General features: G+C 38.9%; 1 protein-coding gene across 4 annotated transcripts; it reads right to left on the reverse strand.

Moving 5' to 3' along the window:
- Positions 1-371: 371 nt before the first annotated feature.
- On the reverse strand, positions 372-17,753 carry LOC112988074 (scaffold attachment factor B1-like). Of its 4 annotated transcripts, none has more exons than XM_064497519.1 (21): positions 17,394-17,753; positions 16,489-16,576; positions 14,734-14,798; positions 14,368-14,646; positions 13,034-13,096; positions 12,130-12,157; positions 10,692-11,190; positions 10,225-10,271; positions 9,377-9,477; positions 8,061-8,210; positions 7,860-7,960; positions 6,815-6,954; positions 6,082-6,170; positions 5,415-5,551; positions 4,433-4,726; positions 3,753-3,890; positions 2,977-3,013; positions 2,142-2,263; positions 1,247-1,359; positions 959-1,025; positions 372-741 (listed from the first exon to the last, which is right to left on the reverse strand). In XM_064497519.1, the coding sequence occupies exons 1-21, from the start codon at positions 17,580-17,582 to the stop codon at positions 615-617; spliced, it is 2,874 nt and encodes a 957-aa protein (XP_064353589.1). In that variant the 5' UTR covers positions 17,583-17,753; the 3' UTR covers positions 372-614. The 4 variants fall into 4 exon arrangements, 3 of the variants coding, with proteins under 3 accessions (XP_064353589.1, XP_025964079.2, XP_025964080.2); XM_026108294.2 differs by having other exon boundaries at positions 2,977-3,016; positions 17,394-17,752; XM_026108295.2 differs by lacking the exon at positions 14,368-14,646 and having other exon boundaries at positions 2,977-3,016; positions 17,394-17,750.
- Positions 17,754-17,794: the final 41 nt, after the last annotated feature.

A 17,794-nucleotide genomic window follows, 5' to 3' on the forward strand; every position in this document is an offset into this window, starting at 1 on the left:
TCAGTGCAGCTGACAGGATGGTGCCTGCAGGCTCCCCCCCTGCCCACGGAAACTCTATCTCCCCCCTCCAGGCACACAGGCCCTGGCCCCAGACCCACAAGGGACACTGGGGAGTGCTGAAAGCAAATCCAGAAGCAGTCTGGGGACCTCACACAACTGTTTACTAGTTAATGCACATGACACCTGGGAGTGAGTCACATGTAAATTATAAAATGCATCTCAAATGCATGAAAAGCCACACCCACCCACATTGTCATTGATTCATTGCATTATTTAGAAACCAACAGTGTTGAAGGCAGATTGTGTCTTCCCTTTAATGTATTTAAGCCCAGCTTGTGAGGTGTAGCACCAAAGACTATGGAAACAAGAAATACTGTTAGCTGTAAATTGGTTTTATTATTTTTGAAAAATGGAATGTTTCATTAACAGAAACTTTGATGTTTGACCAAGAACACATTTATTACAAAAAACCCAAATGTATTAACATAGTATTTGGCTACAATATGGCAGCAGTTTTGATTTTTGTAATCTTAATTTCAAGGTGACCCTGGCTAATAAAATTCACCACCATTGTCATCTTCCACTGAAAAAAACAATATATACATATAGTGCTTTCAGTAGCGGCGGGTAAAACGGGGATCAGTCAGTCTGTTCGGTCGATCCTGGCCTGCAAACCCTCCTTGTATTCCACTACTCTGCATTATCTGGCTCTGGTTTCCACCTTGTGTGAAGCCTCCACGCCTTAAAAACAAGACCAAGCAAATTGAAAATTGCCAAGAACATACTACTCTGACAAAAGATGTTTGATTATTTTTATCTACTTGCAAATTCATACTTGAGTAGAAGCTGGAAGCATTATTTTTACACAATTGACAAAGAAATTTCTTTTTTTATTCAGATAAGTTAGCTATTATGAAAGCATCCATGAGCACTTGAGCACTCTGACAAAGCTTCTTACCCTGACATCCCTCCTCGATTCATCACATGGCCTGGTCCTGACTGACCAGGCATGCTTCTATCACCACCTGATTTAAAAAAAAAAAAAAAAAAAAAAAAAAAAAAGTAAGAAAATATGAAAGGAAAAGCATGTTTTCCTATTAAAAAAAAAAGCCACCTTGTTCCCAGAATTGTATTTGCTTTCTTTGTAATGCTGTTAAAGCTCTGTAGGAAATTTAACTACTACTAGAAGTTCAACAGCAGCAATTCATAGAAAAACCACGATCACACTGGTAAGCAGCAAGTGTACCTTGCCATCTCTCATGATCCCGTCCCATCATTCCTCCATCCACATTTCCCTGCCATGAACGATCTTGATGCCCCTCTAACTTTCGACCATGATCTCCCCAGTCACGTCCATCTCTTAAAAAAATAAAAGAAAATCTTCTAGGTGTGTCCCTTATTAATTTAATAGCATAGGGTAAAGCCAAATATCATACCCCATACAAAAGTGTATTCAATCGTTTATCAAGCTGTATCTATATCCACCCCATCATTACAATAAAAATTGTTCAAAGAGGGACAAAAAGAAACTTGCTGAAGTGTCCTTTACACAATAAATCTCATCTTTTTCTGATCTACAGAGGCATAATTAGTATGACAGTATGCTGAAACATTTAAACAACAAACAATTAATAGAATTCCATCCCTCCATCTGGGAGTCATAACTAAACATTATATATCTGGAATACACTTAGCTTGATTAGCTGGCTTAAAGAAAAACCTCTAAGATTCCAGAATAGTCTCATTTCCTCACCTTCACTGTCACAGAGGTTCTGACTTGATTTCCCTAAAATCTGACTGCTAGCCACAAATAAAAGTTCTGTTGGCATTACTGGAGCACCCAGTATAGGACTGGATCTCATTTGCAGAAATTGAAGCATTTACAAGAGAACCACAGTTATCAGCCGAGCTACCCGAGTAGCACCTCTTTACTCACTAACAACACTCCATTCTCTTGATGCACAGGGGAGCTACATGTGTTAAATTCCTTGCTCATCCAGGAGATTAGACCCTCGAAGAAACTATCTGGAGAGAGGATTCATACTTGTGAAACTGCTTCCACCATCACCCTTTGGAGGTTCACTGAGCATAAACATTTTTAAGAATCAACAAATTGCTTCCCTTGTTTCATAGGCACTAACCGGGATTGCGGAGGCATCCCTCTCCCTTCAGTCATTCTTCTGTCAGACCCATAGCCACTCCAACCATCTCGGGAGTCCCGGGAGTGACGATCAGGCCCTCCATGGCGTTCATCTGGGTAATGCTGGAAGGCAAGTAGTAGGATAGCAAAATTTTATCCAGCTCCTCTAAGAGGTTGCAATTTTATAAGCTGTTAGAAAATAAAACAGTAGCCATCTCATTCTTCAGTGGTTCCACTGCTGCTGTCTGTGGCTCATTCTAGGCATTAATTTTACAGGGAGTTTCACAGATTTCACATTAGTTTCAGAAATTCTGCTCCAATTTCTCCCCACTATTCTTTAAAGGCTTATTTTCTGGCTCCAGATTTTTCGCTAAAAAAAAAAAAAAATCTGCCTATTTCCTTCCTTTGTCCAGAAAGTATACCATTGCAGTAATCACATATCATCTTTTGCAGTCATTTGCCTGTTGTATTATGTCACCATTTATTTTCTACATACTGTTTAGATATGTTAGATAAGGGGTCCCTTGCCAGGTATGGATACAGTGCTACAGTAACTACCTCTTACATACATTAAAAACACTTGAAGAGTTGACCAGAAAAGTTATCACCACCTATTGGCATGACTCCATACTGTAGCTCCGATCACTCAAAATTTTTTTGCTGATCTATGGCTACTGCCCTAGTGGACAGCTAACTTATGCTTTGCACATCTAACATGCCAAATGAGCTGCTCCTTGAACATCTGCATTTAAGAAGCAGATGGCATGCATGTTGGATGGGTGGGTGTTTCATTGCTTGTTTGTTTTAATTGAGGCTAGCATCTCAATATGACCCACCTGCCCATCTCGATCTGGTATTCCTCTTGAACCATCTCTTCTAGGGGAAAAAAAAAAAAAGTTCAGTCAAATCAACACAGCAATCATAACAATACTAGGGTTTGTATCAAGTAGCACATTGAAATTTACTTTCATTAGGTTGTAAATCTGAGAACAACAGTGTTTATTCAGCAGGAAGCTTTCAAAAGGTTTTTTGTTTCAGCAACCTACCATACGAAGAGACCAAATTAGCATGAGTTATTGTAATATTGTTAAGTGAAATGCCACTGAGGCATGGTCAGGTACTCAAAGCAGGGCACCGTACCAAGCTTGGTAACAAGGAAGGATACCAAGTGAACCTACCAGCATCAGAGGGAAGTCACAAGCAAGTCTGAGAGACTAAAGTCAGTATAAGCTAGGTTGCTAAGATGAGTGTAGGGAAATTTTTAAGGCAAAAGGAAATTTCTAAACCCTAGGCTAATTAACTGGGATTTGGAAACCAGATTTCTGTACCTGCTATTGCAGGATTGCCCTCAGTGTAATGGCAGACGACAAGAGGACTTGGCTTATAATCTTTATGCAACCTCTTTTTGATATATCCGTAAGTGATGAAACTAAAGATTTGCAAATAGGTGTACAATTAGGCTCAAGAAACACACAGGACTTGTTTGGTTTTTTTTTTTTTTTTTTTTTTGGGGGGGGGGGCGGGGGGGTCTTGGCACTGTTCAAGCCAATAGTAAACCAGAAAGGATACCTAATTTCATTAAAGGGATACAAAGAAAAAACACCTTACTGACCTGTCCAAAGAATGATCTTGGTATCTACCACGATCCCTGTGGTCAAAGTCATGGAAGCGATCCTGACGACTAAATTCAGAATGGTATCTATCATCCATTGCCATTCGCTTTGCCTCTGGCCAGTACGGGTCATCTCGCCTGCAAGAAAAGATATCATTAGTAGAAAGCTCCTGACAATCTTCCTTTCTTGCTCTCTTGGAATCAGGCCTCAATCTGATTTTTCAAAGAATTATTTTTGGTTTATGATTAAAATTCCAGGAGTGTTAAACTGACATTTCATTTCAGTTTCAGAGAAGCAGTTAGTTGTAACACCACTATACAAAAGCTTAGTCTCAGCATGTTTTGACATGAGAAGAAAATGAATATCTGTTCCTGCCAGCATCCCTGCTTTAGGGTTTACATCCACAATTTCTATTCTCAGTCATTCCTCTTCGGGAAATAGTTTCTCTTTTTTTTTAAACCCGCTGCAACAAATCTGTGCTTAAGGGTAGGTAAGTAGGACAACAGCTCTTTCTAAAGATCAAGATTTAAGTGTTAACAGCAACATGTAAATAAGCTTTCAGTTGTGAACTCTGTTCAGAACTGTTCTAGTGAAAGTACTTGCAAGTTGCATAGAAAACCATTCTAGAGCCTATAACAGGATGTAGCCAAAGAGTTTGGAATCTCATTACAGTTATTACCTGGCATCAGGATCATAAGGCCTTCTCATCGCAGACCGCCGTTCTTGTTCATAACGTAGCTGTTCTTGCTGACGTCGCAGCTCTTCCCTCTCTCGCTGGATGCGTTCCTGTTCTCTTCTCCTCTCCTGCTCTATGTGCATTCTCTCTCTCTCCAATCTCTCTCTCTCCAAGCGCTCTCTGTCAAGACGCTGCCGTTGAAATTCAAGTCGCTCACGCTCTCTCTGAAGCCTCTGTCTTTCATCCCGTTCATGAATGGCTTGAAGACGCTGCTCTCGCTCTCGTCTCTCTCTCTCTCTAATTGAAACAAATATTTTGTTTTCGAGTGAGCGTCTTAAGACTAGTCCCCCATCCCATCCTGTCCCCCCTGCCCTCACCCTCCCAGCACTAAATATGGATTCCAGGTTATTTCCGCTGCCTGCTTCACCTGAATGGTCTTTTCTCAACTAAATCACAGCCATTCAGAACAGCTATTAAAAAAACAAAAAAAAAAAAAACAAAAAAAACCCCACACCCCCCACACACGAAAGACGGGGAGGTAAACATTCTGCATAAGTAAACAGTATCTGTTCTAAAAGCTCGCTCTCATAAGGCTTTCACAGAATGCAACGTCCTATATGTACTCCTCAGAGGACGGAACAAGTAGAGAGTATTTTCAAATTTCCAGTAATAATTAAATATTATAAAAACTCAAATCTGCTTTAGAAGAGTGGAACACAAGACCTGAAAGTGCCTACAAAAGCTTTTATTCAACAGAAGTCTACTTAAAAGCTTAGATTTAGAGAAGACTGTATAATTTCAGTCGTAAAAACCTTCATAATGTGGCATTGTGTTCATTCTATCAGTAGTTTAGTATCAAATCAATCTGAAATATTAATGATGGGGAAGGGCCAGCACCACACTAAGTTGAAGCCTGTTCAAAACGGCATCTAGGAGGTAAAAACCAAATGCCATTCAAAGATTAGAGCAAAAACAGAAGACTCACCGGCGTCTTTCTGTTTCTCTGATTTCTCGCTCTCTTTGCCTCTGACGTTCACGTTCTCGCTGTTCTTTGATTTTATCAAATGATAAAATATCTGGCTTCTCTTTGCTCTCAGATTTGCGATCCTGACTTTTTGTACTCTATTAAATCAAAACAATACATCAGCTAAACACAGCATACTTAGCTGGAATTCCTAGGTAAAACACCCACCTGACTCCCACCTGAACAAAACAGACTATCATACCTTCCAAGAGGCAAGTAATGTTGGAATTCTGCAAAACAATTATGGAGAAGCACCCATAATTTGGCTAGAACTTCTGAAGAGTTTGAATATATAAACATTAGGGGCACAGGGTCTCACATGCACTAGAGGCAAATGATACACCACTCTAAAGGTCACTGGTCGCCACACTCGGGGAAACATATCATCTGAACACCATTTTCATATTACAACCATACTACTTTGACTAGGGCAGCAGTGACAAAGACTAAAAATAGGTGAAGCATAAGCATTTACCCATATAGCATCTTAAAAGAAAGGGGAGGGAGGGGGGAAGGAAGGGGCACCATTTCCAGAATACAAGGTAAAAAAGGACCTTTCAAATATACACACACAAACCTGTTTTATACCTACTTTTACAAAAAGGGCTGCTTTGAAAGTTGTACGTACCCTCTCTTTTGATGTAGAGGTTTTCACACTGATAACTGGCTCTCCTTTTGATTTATCCATTACTACCGTCCTTTCAGTTCCTCGACTTGCTATAAAAAAAAAGACACAAGAATAAATGATAATACATCAGACATTTAAATTACAGTAAAGCAGTGTTTTCTGGAGAGTATGACAATTAAAAGAAAGCAAATTTAAGTTCATTCCTGTGCCTGTATAATATATATTTGTGTCACCATTAAAAAACAAAACAACACACACATACAATCATTCATTGGTTCTAGGCCCAGTGATAAGGTTTTACAAAATTCGCAGACTGCCTTACAGAGTAGCTAAAGTCCAGTAATTACAACACCATTGCTAAGCTACTAGCATTCTATGCTGGGGGGTGGGGGAGAAGTTTACCAAGGTTTTTTCTGGTGCAGTTTTTTGTTAATTGCAAAGACTTAAGTATTAAGAAGTACAGTTCATAGTCTTTTTCTGAATTATGAACCATCTTTAATAAGAACACACCAAGTCTCACAGACGTTGAAGTTTTGTAATCAGCCACGATTCTGAATGCTTAAGCTTGTTATTCTTCCATTTCCTACTTAGCTGATGGATTTGGGGATTAAAAAAACAAAACAAAACAAAACCCCCAAAGCTTCACCACTCATATTCTTTGTATGTTTGTTTCTTTTTCTAAAAAAGTATCCTTGAAAACATTTTAACCTTTTTGAACAGCAGTTAAAGTTACCTGATTTGCTTGCCCTAGACCGATCTGAGGATCCAGTTCTCTGTTCATCTTTCTCTTTTCCTTCATCCTTTCCATCTTTCTCTGATTTCTTAGCATCATCCTTTTTGTCCATCTTCTCATCCTTTTTAATACCAGCAGACCTATAGGTAAACTTTGCTTTACTAGAGAGGCTAACAGAGCATATAACCACCCTTTTTGACCAAGTCAACCATTCAGAACTAAACAACCCCCAAAACACTCCCAACATCTTCCACCCTGCTGAGCTGAAGCCAATGCAAACTTGTACATAATTATGTTTAAGAGAAGCAACCAATCCTAAGCTGAAGCAGTCTGAAAATGAGAAACAACAGCTGATCCTCCTAAATATTAGGAGAGTTTGAGAGTGCTGGAAATAAAGTATTCTGCTCTGTCTGTAAAGTTTATGCTTAGCACTGGGAGACGAGGCCACCCAGAAAGAGGTTGAGCTCCACCAAAAGAGCAGATTTTATAAACAAATACCTCAAGCACCTCATACAAGCAGGCCAGCCAGCCAAAACATCTTCTTTGCCAAATTTTTAACAATTTTACATGGAAAGAAAAAGTAGTAAAGCAGAACTCCTCTTTCAAAAGCAACAGGCCATGTGAGAGAACAAATACTGAAATAGAAATCTTGAACTATGCAAACAGCTATTCAACAAGATAAGCCAATTACTAGAAAGATTTCAGTTAACAGAACTGACCGTGTCAGAATCAAATTAGAGGACGAACAATCCCGAAAAACGTACTGGTTTACCGAAAATCAAACATGTCGGGTATCTCCTGACATAACTGACAAGTTTTGATACTGAACCCCAGAGAGGTCCAAATTTTTGAATAGAGGACCCATTAAGAAAGCAACACTTAATACTATAGAACACAGATTTCAATTTTTCCAGTACTACTCTTACTTCAGATGCACTATGAAGCAGCAAATCAAGACCTATTACAGTCACTGTTTGCTTTTGTCACACAGTCACCTTTCAAATGAGTGGTCTTTAAACAAAGAAAAATAGCAAAATCACATTACTTCTCAGACTTGGAATCTGCAGAATGGTGTCTGTCTTTTTCCTTCCTTGCTTCACCTTCCTTTTTGTCTGAAGGCTTTTTCCCAGCTGGTTCATTTTTTGCCTAGAATGTTGTTAGCCAAAAATATTTTTTGTAATAAAGACAGACATTAAACTTGTGGACTTTTATTTTCAATATACTGTCATGGATAGCTACCACTTACCTTTTCCACAGAAATCATTTTTCCATGCAGCTCCGTTCTGTGGAGGTGACTAATACACTTGGTGGCTTCTTCAGATGTTGACATTGTAACAAAGCCGTAACAGCGAGCACCAGGACTGCGAGCATTTGTCACTACTTTTGCACCAACCACCTTAGCCAAAAAACAAACAAACCAACCCTAGGTTTGCAGATCTGTGGCCAAACAAATTCTGATCTATTTACCATTTGAGTTGTTCTATCTACTGGTAACACACAGTAGAGTGCCTATCCACCTTTAACAGTGAGAAACATCCTTGGCTCACAGCATTATGCCAGTATTCTAAGACGACAAAATTGCTAAGCTCATCTGACAAGAAGCAAAAGGTTACAGTTTTAACCCAACCCCTATACTGTTTGGCCAATAGTGTTCTAGAAGTGCCTTACAAAGGCTACTTCACAAAATATGATGCTAATAGTGTTCACACCTAAGTCAATAGCAACACAACCACAGCTGAAAAGGTTCAAGTTTAAGATTACCCCACATGTACTCCAAGAAAAAGTATAAAACAAATGCAGAATTTAATGAAGCAGAGAAATCAGATTATGGAAGAGATTTAGATATAGTTCTGCTGATAAAGCAACCAACATAACCATGCTCAGAACAGTTCATCTTTAAGTAGCTGAGCAGGTAATTAAAGGAGGAAATACACAACCAGGAGAAAAAAGAAAATCATGAATTTTTCTTTCCTTACAAAACATCTATGTTAGTTTCTATCCAATGAAAACAGTATCTGAGAGTGCACAGGCAAGCACGTAGCAACACAAAACTTAGTATCACGTTCAGAGAAGCCTTAGGAGGAAGGGGAGATGGCCATCTGAAACAGTCCCCTTTCACAACTTCTCGTCCCATAACCTTGCTGGCACTGCAGAACAAAGGGAAGCCTGTCCTCATAGACTGAGTATTTCAAAGGAATACCACTTGAACCAGAACAGTTTAAAACAGCACTAACTATTACTAAACAGCCAAGAGGTAAACCAATAATTAAATTACAGCATGCTAGATGCTGGCCCAACAGATTGTCCTGTCAAGAACTGCCAAATTTTCAGAAGAATCTTTGCACTTATTCTATAAAACCTGTATTTTATTTTTCCCTGTATTTCAGGCAACATTTTAATGAAGAATAATGCTTTCAGATCAGAGTTTAGAAAAACACAAAAGAGTTAAGTACTTTATTGATTTGTTAGAGTACTGATTTGTTAGAAAAGGCAAAAGGCTAAATTTTAGGTCACCCTTTAATTTGACTAAATGGTTTGTTAATGGACATATCCACTACATACCTTTCCATATTTGCTGAAAAGGTTCTTCAAGTCTGTAGCTCTAGTAGAGGAGGAAAGTCCACTAACCCACAGATTTCTGCCAGAACCGCTACTTGTGCGGCCTAATATTTAAAGAAAAGTAAATTTTAAAAATCCACTAACACAAACGCACTTCACTTTATTTTTCTCTTATAACTTATGCAAATGCAATTTTACTCCTATCTCTTCCAATACTTAAAATCAACTGACACATTTAAGCCTTCAAAAATTAACTTTTGATCTCAATAACTCACGTGTATTTGTACAGAGTCATAAGGGGTTTTAATCTACACGATGTTGTCTTTGCAGATTTCAATCACTTTGATGAGTATTACAAAGTAGTTAATATTAAATCACAAGAGATACTTAAAAAAAGAAAGTTACCAGTTAGTAAAAGATTTACAGAAGTTAGGTGAACTGAAATTTATAATTCATGCTTTGAAAGTCTGCTTATGTTATGATAGCACTCAGCCTTCACTGTATTAGCAATCTTCATCAGAATCACCACGCAGAATATAAATCTACGGAGTTTAGGCTCTTTGGGGATTTTCAGAGAAACCCCAGTTTTGCCAGCATCTATACTACTTTGTGAAGCTAGTGGGACACTACAGCAGGACTACTACAGTGAAGGTACACACATGCTTACATAATTCAAAAGCAACCAAAACAACCCAAAAAAGGCAAGTCAATGCACTGAAAAATGAGTCAGACTATTATTCCATTTATTCATTTGAATTTTTTACTTACTACAACTGCCTCACAAGAAATGGCTAGATATGACCCAATAACATTTTTTCAAGTCAACTGTGCATTGTTTTTTGAAAACATACCTTTCTCATCTTTTGAGATTATCTTTGTATCTGCATCCTCAACAGGGCTAAAGACAAAAGATCATGTTATTCAACCAAATATCAGCAAAAATAAATTTGAGATCACACACACTACAGTTTTATACCTACCAGTAAACTAGTTCTGAAATAAAAGATACGTTTGCAAATTTGTAGAAGAGTGACAGGAAATACGGGATTCATATGCTTAAACAGACAATTAGTTCTGTTTGGCAGATGACAGAAATTAGAGTAATTTAAGAAAACAACCTTTGAAGGTTGAGGAAGGAAAGAAATCAAACCCTCTGTGTTTACAAAAGATCTGCACAAGGAGAAATAAAACAGATTCTTTAGGAATAGGCTACAATTTCACCAGTCTTGGTGGCCAATTGAAGGAAACAGCTTATTCGCATCACTTAATGACCAATGAAAAAAGATAGCATCTGGTCTAGAACGGAGAAAAAACAAACCTCTTTTTCTGATCACCGCCCTCACTGGTTGAGGACTCTTTAGTAGCAGGGGATTCCTCAGAATTAGCTTTGTCTTCTGTTTTCTTGGCATCTTCTTTGCTATCTTTGGCTTCGGGACCTGCGCCTTTTTCCGCTGTTTCCCCACTAGAGACTTCCAGGCCTTGGGATCGCTTGCTACTCTGATCGCTTAGGGTCTCTACCACTAAAGATTCAGAGTCCGGTTTCTCTTCCTCTATTGTCTGTTCACTTGTCTCCCCTTTTGCTACAACTAAACGCTTTGCTTCCTTCCTTGCCAAAGCTTGTGCTGATTTGCTGTCCAAATCTAAAGCATCTTCCTCCAACTGAGCAGCAGCAAGAGCGTCCTCTTCCTCGGCTAGCCTCTTGCCTGGCACCACGTTACTTGCTTCCTGTGCATGTGGCTGCTCCACTTCGGAAGTTTCTTCGTTAAGTAGTTCAGATTTACAAGTTTCCCCCAAAATGTCGAGTATTTTCTCATTTTCTACGGATTTAACAGGAATAGAATGGCACAAGATTTAATCACCAGGGAAATACAGCAATCACAAATGTGGAACTGGCATGGCTGCCACACTAACACCAAGAGAACTTCTAAGCTACACAGAGATTGGAAAACCCTAGTGTACACAGTGTTAAAACTACTACGCTAGCTGCAGTCTGACAAACTACTGTATCAACCCTAAAATGTTACAGGGAAGAAAAATGCCCCCACAGATTTAACAAAAACCTTCTGGCTGATCCTTGACATTCTTCATGAAATCGTTCAGGTCTGTTTCTTCTCTATTTAGCTTCCAAAGTCCAAGATGCTTAACTGATTATATCAATGCATTGAAAGTTCAGTTTCCTAATTTCCATGAAATTCTTTTAGCAGACAGTCCAACACGAGAACTGGGCATCTTCTGATGGTGCATGAGTGTGTTTGCAGTCCGCAAAGCGAATGTGATTTGTAGAAGATTCCCATGATGAAATTGTTTTCCTTCTTCTGAAGTTCAGTCACTCTTTAATTTCTGTTCAGTATCAAAGCTTCATATTACCTGCACTCCTGTATTTACAGAATTACAGTACAGTGTGATATCACAAGATCTGTTTTATTTTCAGAACCTTTAGATCCTTAAGGCTCATTCTTTAGCTTCACTGTAGTTAAGAGTTCTATGCAACCATTTCATCGTATTTAATGCATGTTCTCAAGCAGCAGTTATTCACAGATCTGGTGATATGACTGGGTTTCCAATCTCTATGACCCTGCATGACCTGGCCTGTCCACCGTAACAACGTATACTACAGTAATGCACTTACAAACCAAACAGGGATACAAAAAAGAGTAAATGAAGAATGAAACTGTTTCAAAACCTAGGATTTGTTTTTTTTTTGTTTGTTTGTTTTTTTTTTAAAGGCAACAACAACAACAAAAACACAACAGTACCTGGGTCCAAAGGCAGTTCTTCAATTTCCTGCAGGGAAAAAGACAAAGGAGAAATATCACTACTTCATAAGAAGTGAAGATGTTAGCTTGGACACAACAAAATAAAAAATAAAACAGTCATAGGAGAGAATTTGAGGGAGGAGTTACTATAATTAACCTTTTTCAGCCTTGAAAAGGTTAAATTTTATATAAGTTTCTTATAAGAAAGCTTTCAGTTACTTTTAAAAGACTTTAAATGTTATGAAACAAGGATTAAAATTTCACAATCTCTTGAATTTGGATACATGCTGAACACATGCTGGTCATTTTCAAGCAAGTATAGCACAGATATCACTTTTCAGGGTTTGTTTTTATTTTATTTTTTTTAACTCAGTAATACTTCTGTAACCATACTGCACATTCACTTGGGTAAATAAATCAGTACATATTAGTGGTACAGAGTAATGTGGTACTAAAAGTTGATGCTTGTGCTATCCTTCCCTAAATAAATTCTACTTTACAAAGTCTACTTTCTGAAAATGGGAGCTGCAGAAGTACCAGCTCAACCTGCAATTACAGGTGATCTGAAACAATTGTGATTGATCTGGAAACAAGGCTCACACTTCAGGGATAAAATCAGTTTTAGTTCTACGTCAACACTGGATACCTACACATCTAGTGGAAGCTAAAATATAACGCAGGCCATTGTTTTGGTATACACAACAGATAACAAGACTCCCAACTCTACACACAAATTCAACAGGACTGTTCACGTGCTTAAATTAAAAAGGCATTTATTTCCGGTCTTTGAAGAATGAGAATGCATTACTTTGTACTCCCTGTAAGTATATCGTTTCAGCATATAGTTTACATGGTATGCATTATCCCTTTTTGTTTGTAAAGAATAAAATAAGGGACAATTTACCTTTATTACAGTTAAATCAGATGAAACAGCATCTAAACTGTTCCCAGTATCTTCAACCTCTACCTTGAAAAAAATAATTAGAAGGCATTTCATTATCTATAGAATGCTATTGTGAATGAAACCTGAACAAGAAATTGAAAGATTAGAAATGATTTTCATAAACAACTGACATTAAGGAAGTATTTCTAACATCCAAAACAACCAATGAAATTAAAAACTGACCAATTACCCACACACCTCTTCCACTCCCCAGTGATTGAATGAGCTTTCCCATCACCTCCAAGACATGCTGGTCTGCTCACAGAAACTTCTAAGGATATAGATTGTGATGGCAAAGTTTCTCTTACTATTTATATATATATATATATATATGTGTGTGTGTGTGTATGTATATACGTATATATATTTATAGCAACAACACAGAGCCAGAAGGTCTATGTGACTGGGTAACTATTTACTTTAGTGGGAAAAAAAAAGATTGTAGGAGAACACCTAGACTCTGATAGTTTTATCACTGAAAAGAACTACTTGCTGGGTATTTCTGTTTGAAGGACAGGAGGGAGGGAGTGTTCCTCAGGAGTGGGGGATTAATCTTACTTCTCCAATTTTCAGATTTAGGGGGGAAAAAAACCCACCCAATTCTGGAATCCTAAAAATCCAGAATGACGACAAAGTGTTCACATAATAAACAGCTATGCTCCGTATTAGACTGGGTAAGAATAACTTTCTTCAAATGCTTTGTTGTATGTTTCAGGAGAAAAAGCTTTGACTGTGGCAAAAGTTTATCTTCCAGCACAGATGGACAATGTCATAAAAGCAATTCACTATCAAGACAAACACAGAAAACCAACAACAAAAAAAACCCTCTCAAAACCTGAACAACAGTGAGGCCCAATCTTAACCCCCCTCCCCCCAACCCAAAAATCTAGGATATAGTTCCCAGTATGTTGCTGTTCAGTCGAAGTTAGTGAAGTAAACAAAACTATGGCATTTGTATGCCTCACAGTGTCCTCCTAAATAAAGGAAAGATATGAAGATGGGAATGTAAATATCACATAAAGCAGAGAGTTTAAAGCACAACTAAAACAATGCTTTCTTGATTACTATTAATTGGTATAGTAATATGATGCATGCAAACAACATCTAAACATTTTAAAATCAAGAATACTATTTCCACAAACATGTAAAAGAAAAACAAACAAACAAACATAAAAAAATCAATGATCATAAGAACTGGTAGAGCCCCAAATTATTTCAGCTATTCTTTAGGTACTATCTACTATTTAATTTGAAGGAAAAAAAAATCTGATTCCACACATGTAAGAGATGCATACCATCACTACTGGTATTTCTCTTGATTCTTCTTTAATTTCTGAAAATTGTGGGGATGCCTCCAAGTTACCTACAGCATATTCTGTAGGCTGATCTGGAAGTTCTTTCATTTCTGCATCAGCATTTTCTTTACTATCACACAGTGAGTCAAGAATATTATCAGCACTGTAATCCTCTCCGCAATCTACAGCATTGCCATTATCTATTTCAGCTTCATCTAACACACTAATATCCATCATGTCAATATCCTGCAAGTTATCCAAACTTGCTTCAATATCCTCCTGTAAAAAGAAAAAAAGTATGTATAATAGTCATTGTAACTTGAATGCAACACTATTATATCTCACCTCAAACAAGGCTTCACATACCTGTCCATCTCCTGAATCCTCTTCCAGGCCATTATCTTCAACTCCCTCTTCCTCTGGTCTACGTCCTAGTAACATTATGATTGTCAGAATGAAAAAGGCAAGAATATGCATCCTTCAAGCTCTAGTTCTTTTTCCCAGATTAGATAACTAAATTGGATGGAATACCTATTTTTCCTTATTTTTGACAATCAGTATTTATGTAGCACGCCAGTTCGGTAAATGACAAAGTTACAAACAAGCTGCGGTCCAAGATCCTTCATGAGATTTAAAGAAGCGCCACTGCGTACTCCCCACGATATTTGACTTAGCCGAGACTACAATAATTTAGTATCTCAAGCTTTCACTTCTTTCCAGAAGTTTACTAGGGGAAGAAGGACCTCCCAATACACAACAACAGCAAAGAATCTAAAGATAAGTCTTACTGCAGCACTCCATTCATCAGCTGGACACGTAAATCGTAAGTGACCAATTACCGAAAACAATATGCTAGTTTTAGCACCAAATAGTAACTCCTCATAAACACAGACCTAAGGAATTATTGCTTCATCTTTTACAAATGTGTTTTCCTCAGAAAATGCAAGCACAGTATAATTAAAAAAAGGGAAAGGGTTTCAGAGCTAAGAGGAACACTTCAGCTCAGGCATTTTCATCCCAACACTGAAAGTGCTATACTGTAACATTAAGTATTTTTCTGAGAACTGAAACCAAACGTGACTACCAAAGATGTCACTGCTTTTACAGTTTTGAAATTTGTTTTCTTTCCAGTTACGATTACACATTTTAATTTGCAAGCAAATGAAATGCCACTCCAAGTTGGACATAACGATTTAGTCAGACAAGAATTCAAGCCTCACCCCGAAAATTTACATTTAATTATAATCCTTCATTCTAACTAGTTATTTTGTTCAGCTCTAATATAAAAGCAACTTTCAACACTATTCTTATACAGGAAAATATCACAAACTGTCCTAAGACATAACTAATTTTAGAAATATAGCAAAACATTCTTTAAAAATAAGCATTATATTATAAGAGTATTTTTCACCATTGGAAAGTTACACATGGGGAAAGCTTTCAAAAAGAAAAAAAATCAAATCTCAGATATTGCTTGAAAACTAATCTTCCAGGGAAGAAATGAGACTGCTATTAGCTATGGAAAACACAAGCATAACCAACTACACAGAGCTAGTTAAATCTGCCAAACTAGTATTTTTACCTTGAGGGAAAAAAAAACCCTGTAGTGTTTCTCAAAATAAAAGTACAGTAACATAAAGAAACAATGATCGAGTTTAAATACACTGCTTCAGCAGTACATATTAATTCCTGCTATTTCAGGGAACTTTGAGAACAAACCACCAAATATTTTGGGGGGAACAACTCTAGCCTTATGAAACAATATGAAGTTCTATGAATAAATGACTGATTAGTTATTACCATACCACCAATCTCCAGAAATCTAGACACGAATGTGAGGAAGGGTACCAGCAACATATGGCATCAAAGGTTAAGGACTGAGGAAGAGAGGCTTCACCTATGCTTAAGTTTTTCCAGAGCACCAGTTTGACCTGAATCTGGCTCAGGCAAGTACTATACACTACAGTTTTGGGAGCACAAAACATTCAGCAACAGTGCAAAAATTAAGCAAAGCACTTTTCCAAAGGGAAAACCAGGCATAACAAGGAAAATAAGCAAAGCTCCGCTTCATAGATAAAAGTTGCCAGAAAGATGAGGGGGTCCTCTTTAACTCCCCTGTACCTTTGCTGCTTCTTTTTGGAGTTTTCTTGATGATGTTTTCTGAAACCACTGGAATTTCATCAGGATTCCCCCCTTCCTCCTCAATAGCCTATTAGGGGGAAAAGATAAAAGACATCTAAGACAGATAAAAAACCTTTATTTATGCATTTCTATTGAGTTAGGAGTTGGACACCAGAGGGAGAAAAATACTAAAGCAAGAATCTTTTGCTTTGAATTACATAGAAGCAACTTCAATACGCAATATAAAGGAGACCAGATCAAAGCATCAACCACAGTAGAAACAGTAACATGTTGGAGTCAGTTCTGGAAAACAGTCAGCAGCATAACCTATAGACAGAAAAACAACTGCCTCGGTTTTAAGGAAAACAGAGCAAAAATTTGATAAGTAAAGCAATGACATTCAGACCATCAATTAGCTTGCACCAGCCAGTCCTATGGCATTTGCAACAGCACACAAGTACCTACAGTGTTGTGACAGAGGAAGAATCTCAGTTCTCAGCGACAGCAACGGTCAGTCATATGAAAGAGCCCTACAGCTGTTAACATGCCAAATATTCTGGTGAAGTTGTAATGTACAGCTACCAGCTAGAAACACAGGGAAGAAGTACACAGCAGAAAGCCTAGCGGACAGCGTGCAGGTCTGGAAATCCAGGTGCTCAACGCATAGCACAGTGATGCAGAAGACCGAAGCCCCCTGGGCTGAACACCGCGGCAGGCACACTGTGCTGAGCAGGACCAGGAAACGCTGGCGGGGACCTCACTGAGTGGCTGGAAACACCGGGCCCACACACCCCAAGCCCCGCCGCGGCGTCCACCTCCGCTCCCCGTCCCCCCTCCGCAGCCATTTGGCGCCATTTTCCTCAGGCGCCGGCGGCGCCTCCGCTCGGCGCGTCCCCCCCGCTCACCTTCCTCAGCCGCTCCATGAGGACGCTCTTGTTCCCACCGCTGTCCAAATTGCGGCGCCTGAGCTCAGCCCGCAGGTCTATCACGCGCAGCTCGCTCAGCCGCCGGGTCTCAGGCTCCGAGCTGGGGGCTCCGGACCCACACAGGGACGCAGATTCTCCCTGCCCGGCCGCTGACTGACTTTCCGCCATGGGGCCGTTTTTTCGACTCGCACGCACCGAGCTAGGCACGATAAAAACAGCAACAAGCAGCCGCCACTGCAGCACAAAATGGTGGCGAAACTGAGACGCGCTGAAGAGAGGCGGAGGGAGGGGATGAATCGAGCCCCAGTCCGCAGGCGCGCTGAGGGGACAGCCCGGGCTGAAGAATTATGCGCATGCGCTCAGGAACCTCGCTGCTCTGG

The sequence above is a fragment of the Dromaius novaehollandiae genome, chromosome 25 (genome assembly GCF_036370855.1).
Source record: "Dromaius novaehollandiae isolate bDroNov1 chromosome 25, bDroNov1.hap1, whole genome shotgun sequence".
Classification (NCBI taxonomy): domain Eukaryota; kingdom Metazoa; phylum Chordata; class Aves; order Casuariiformes; family Dromaiidae; genus Dromaius; species Dromaius novaehollandiae.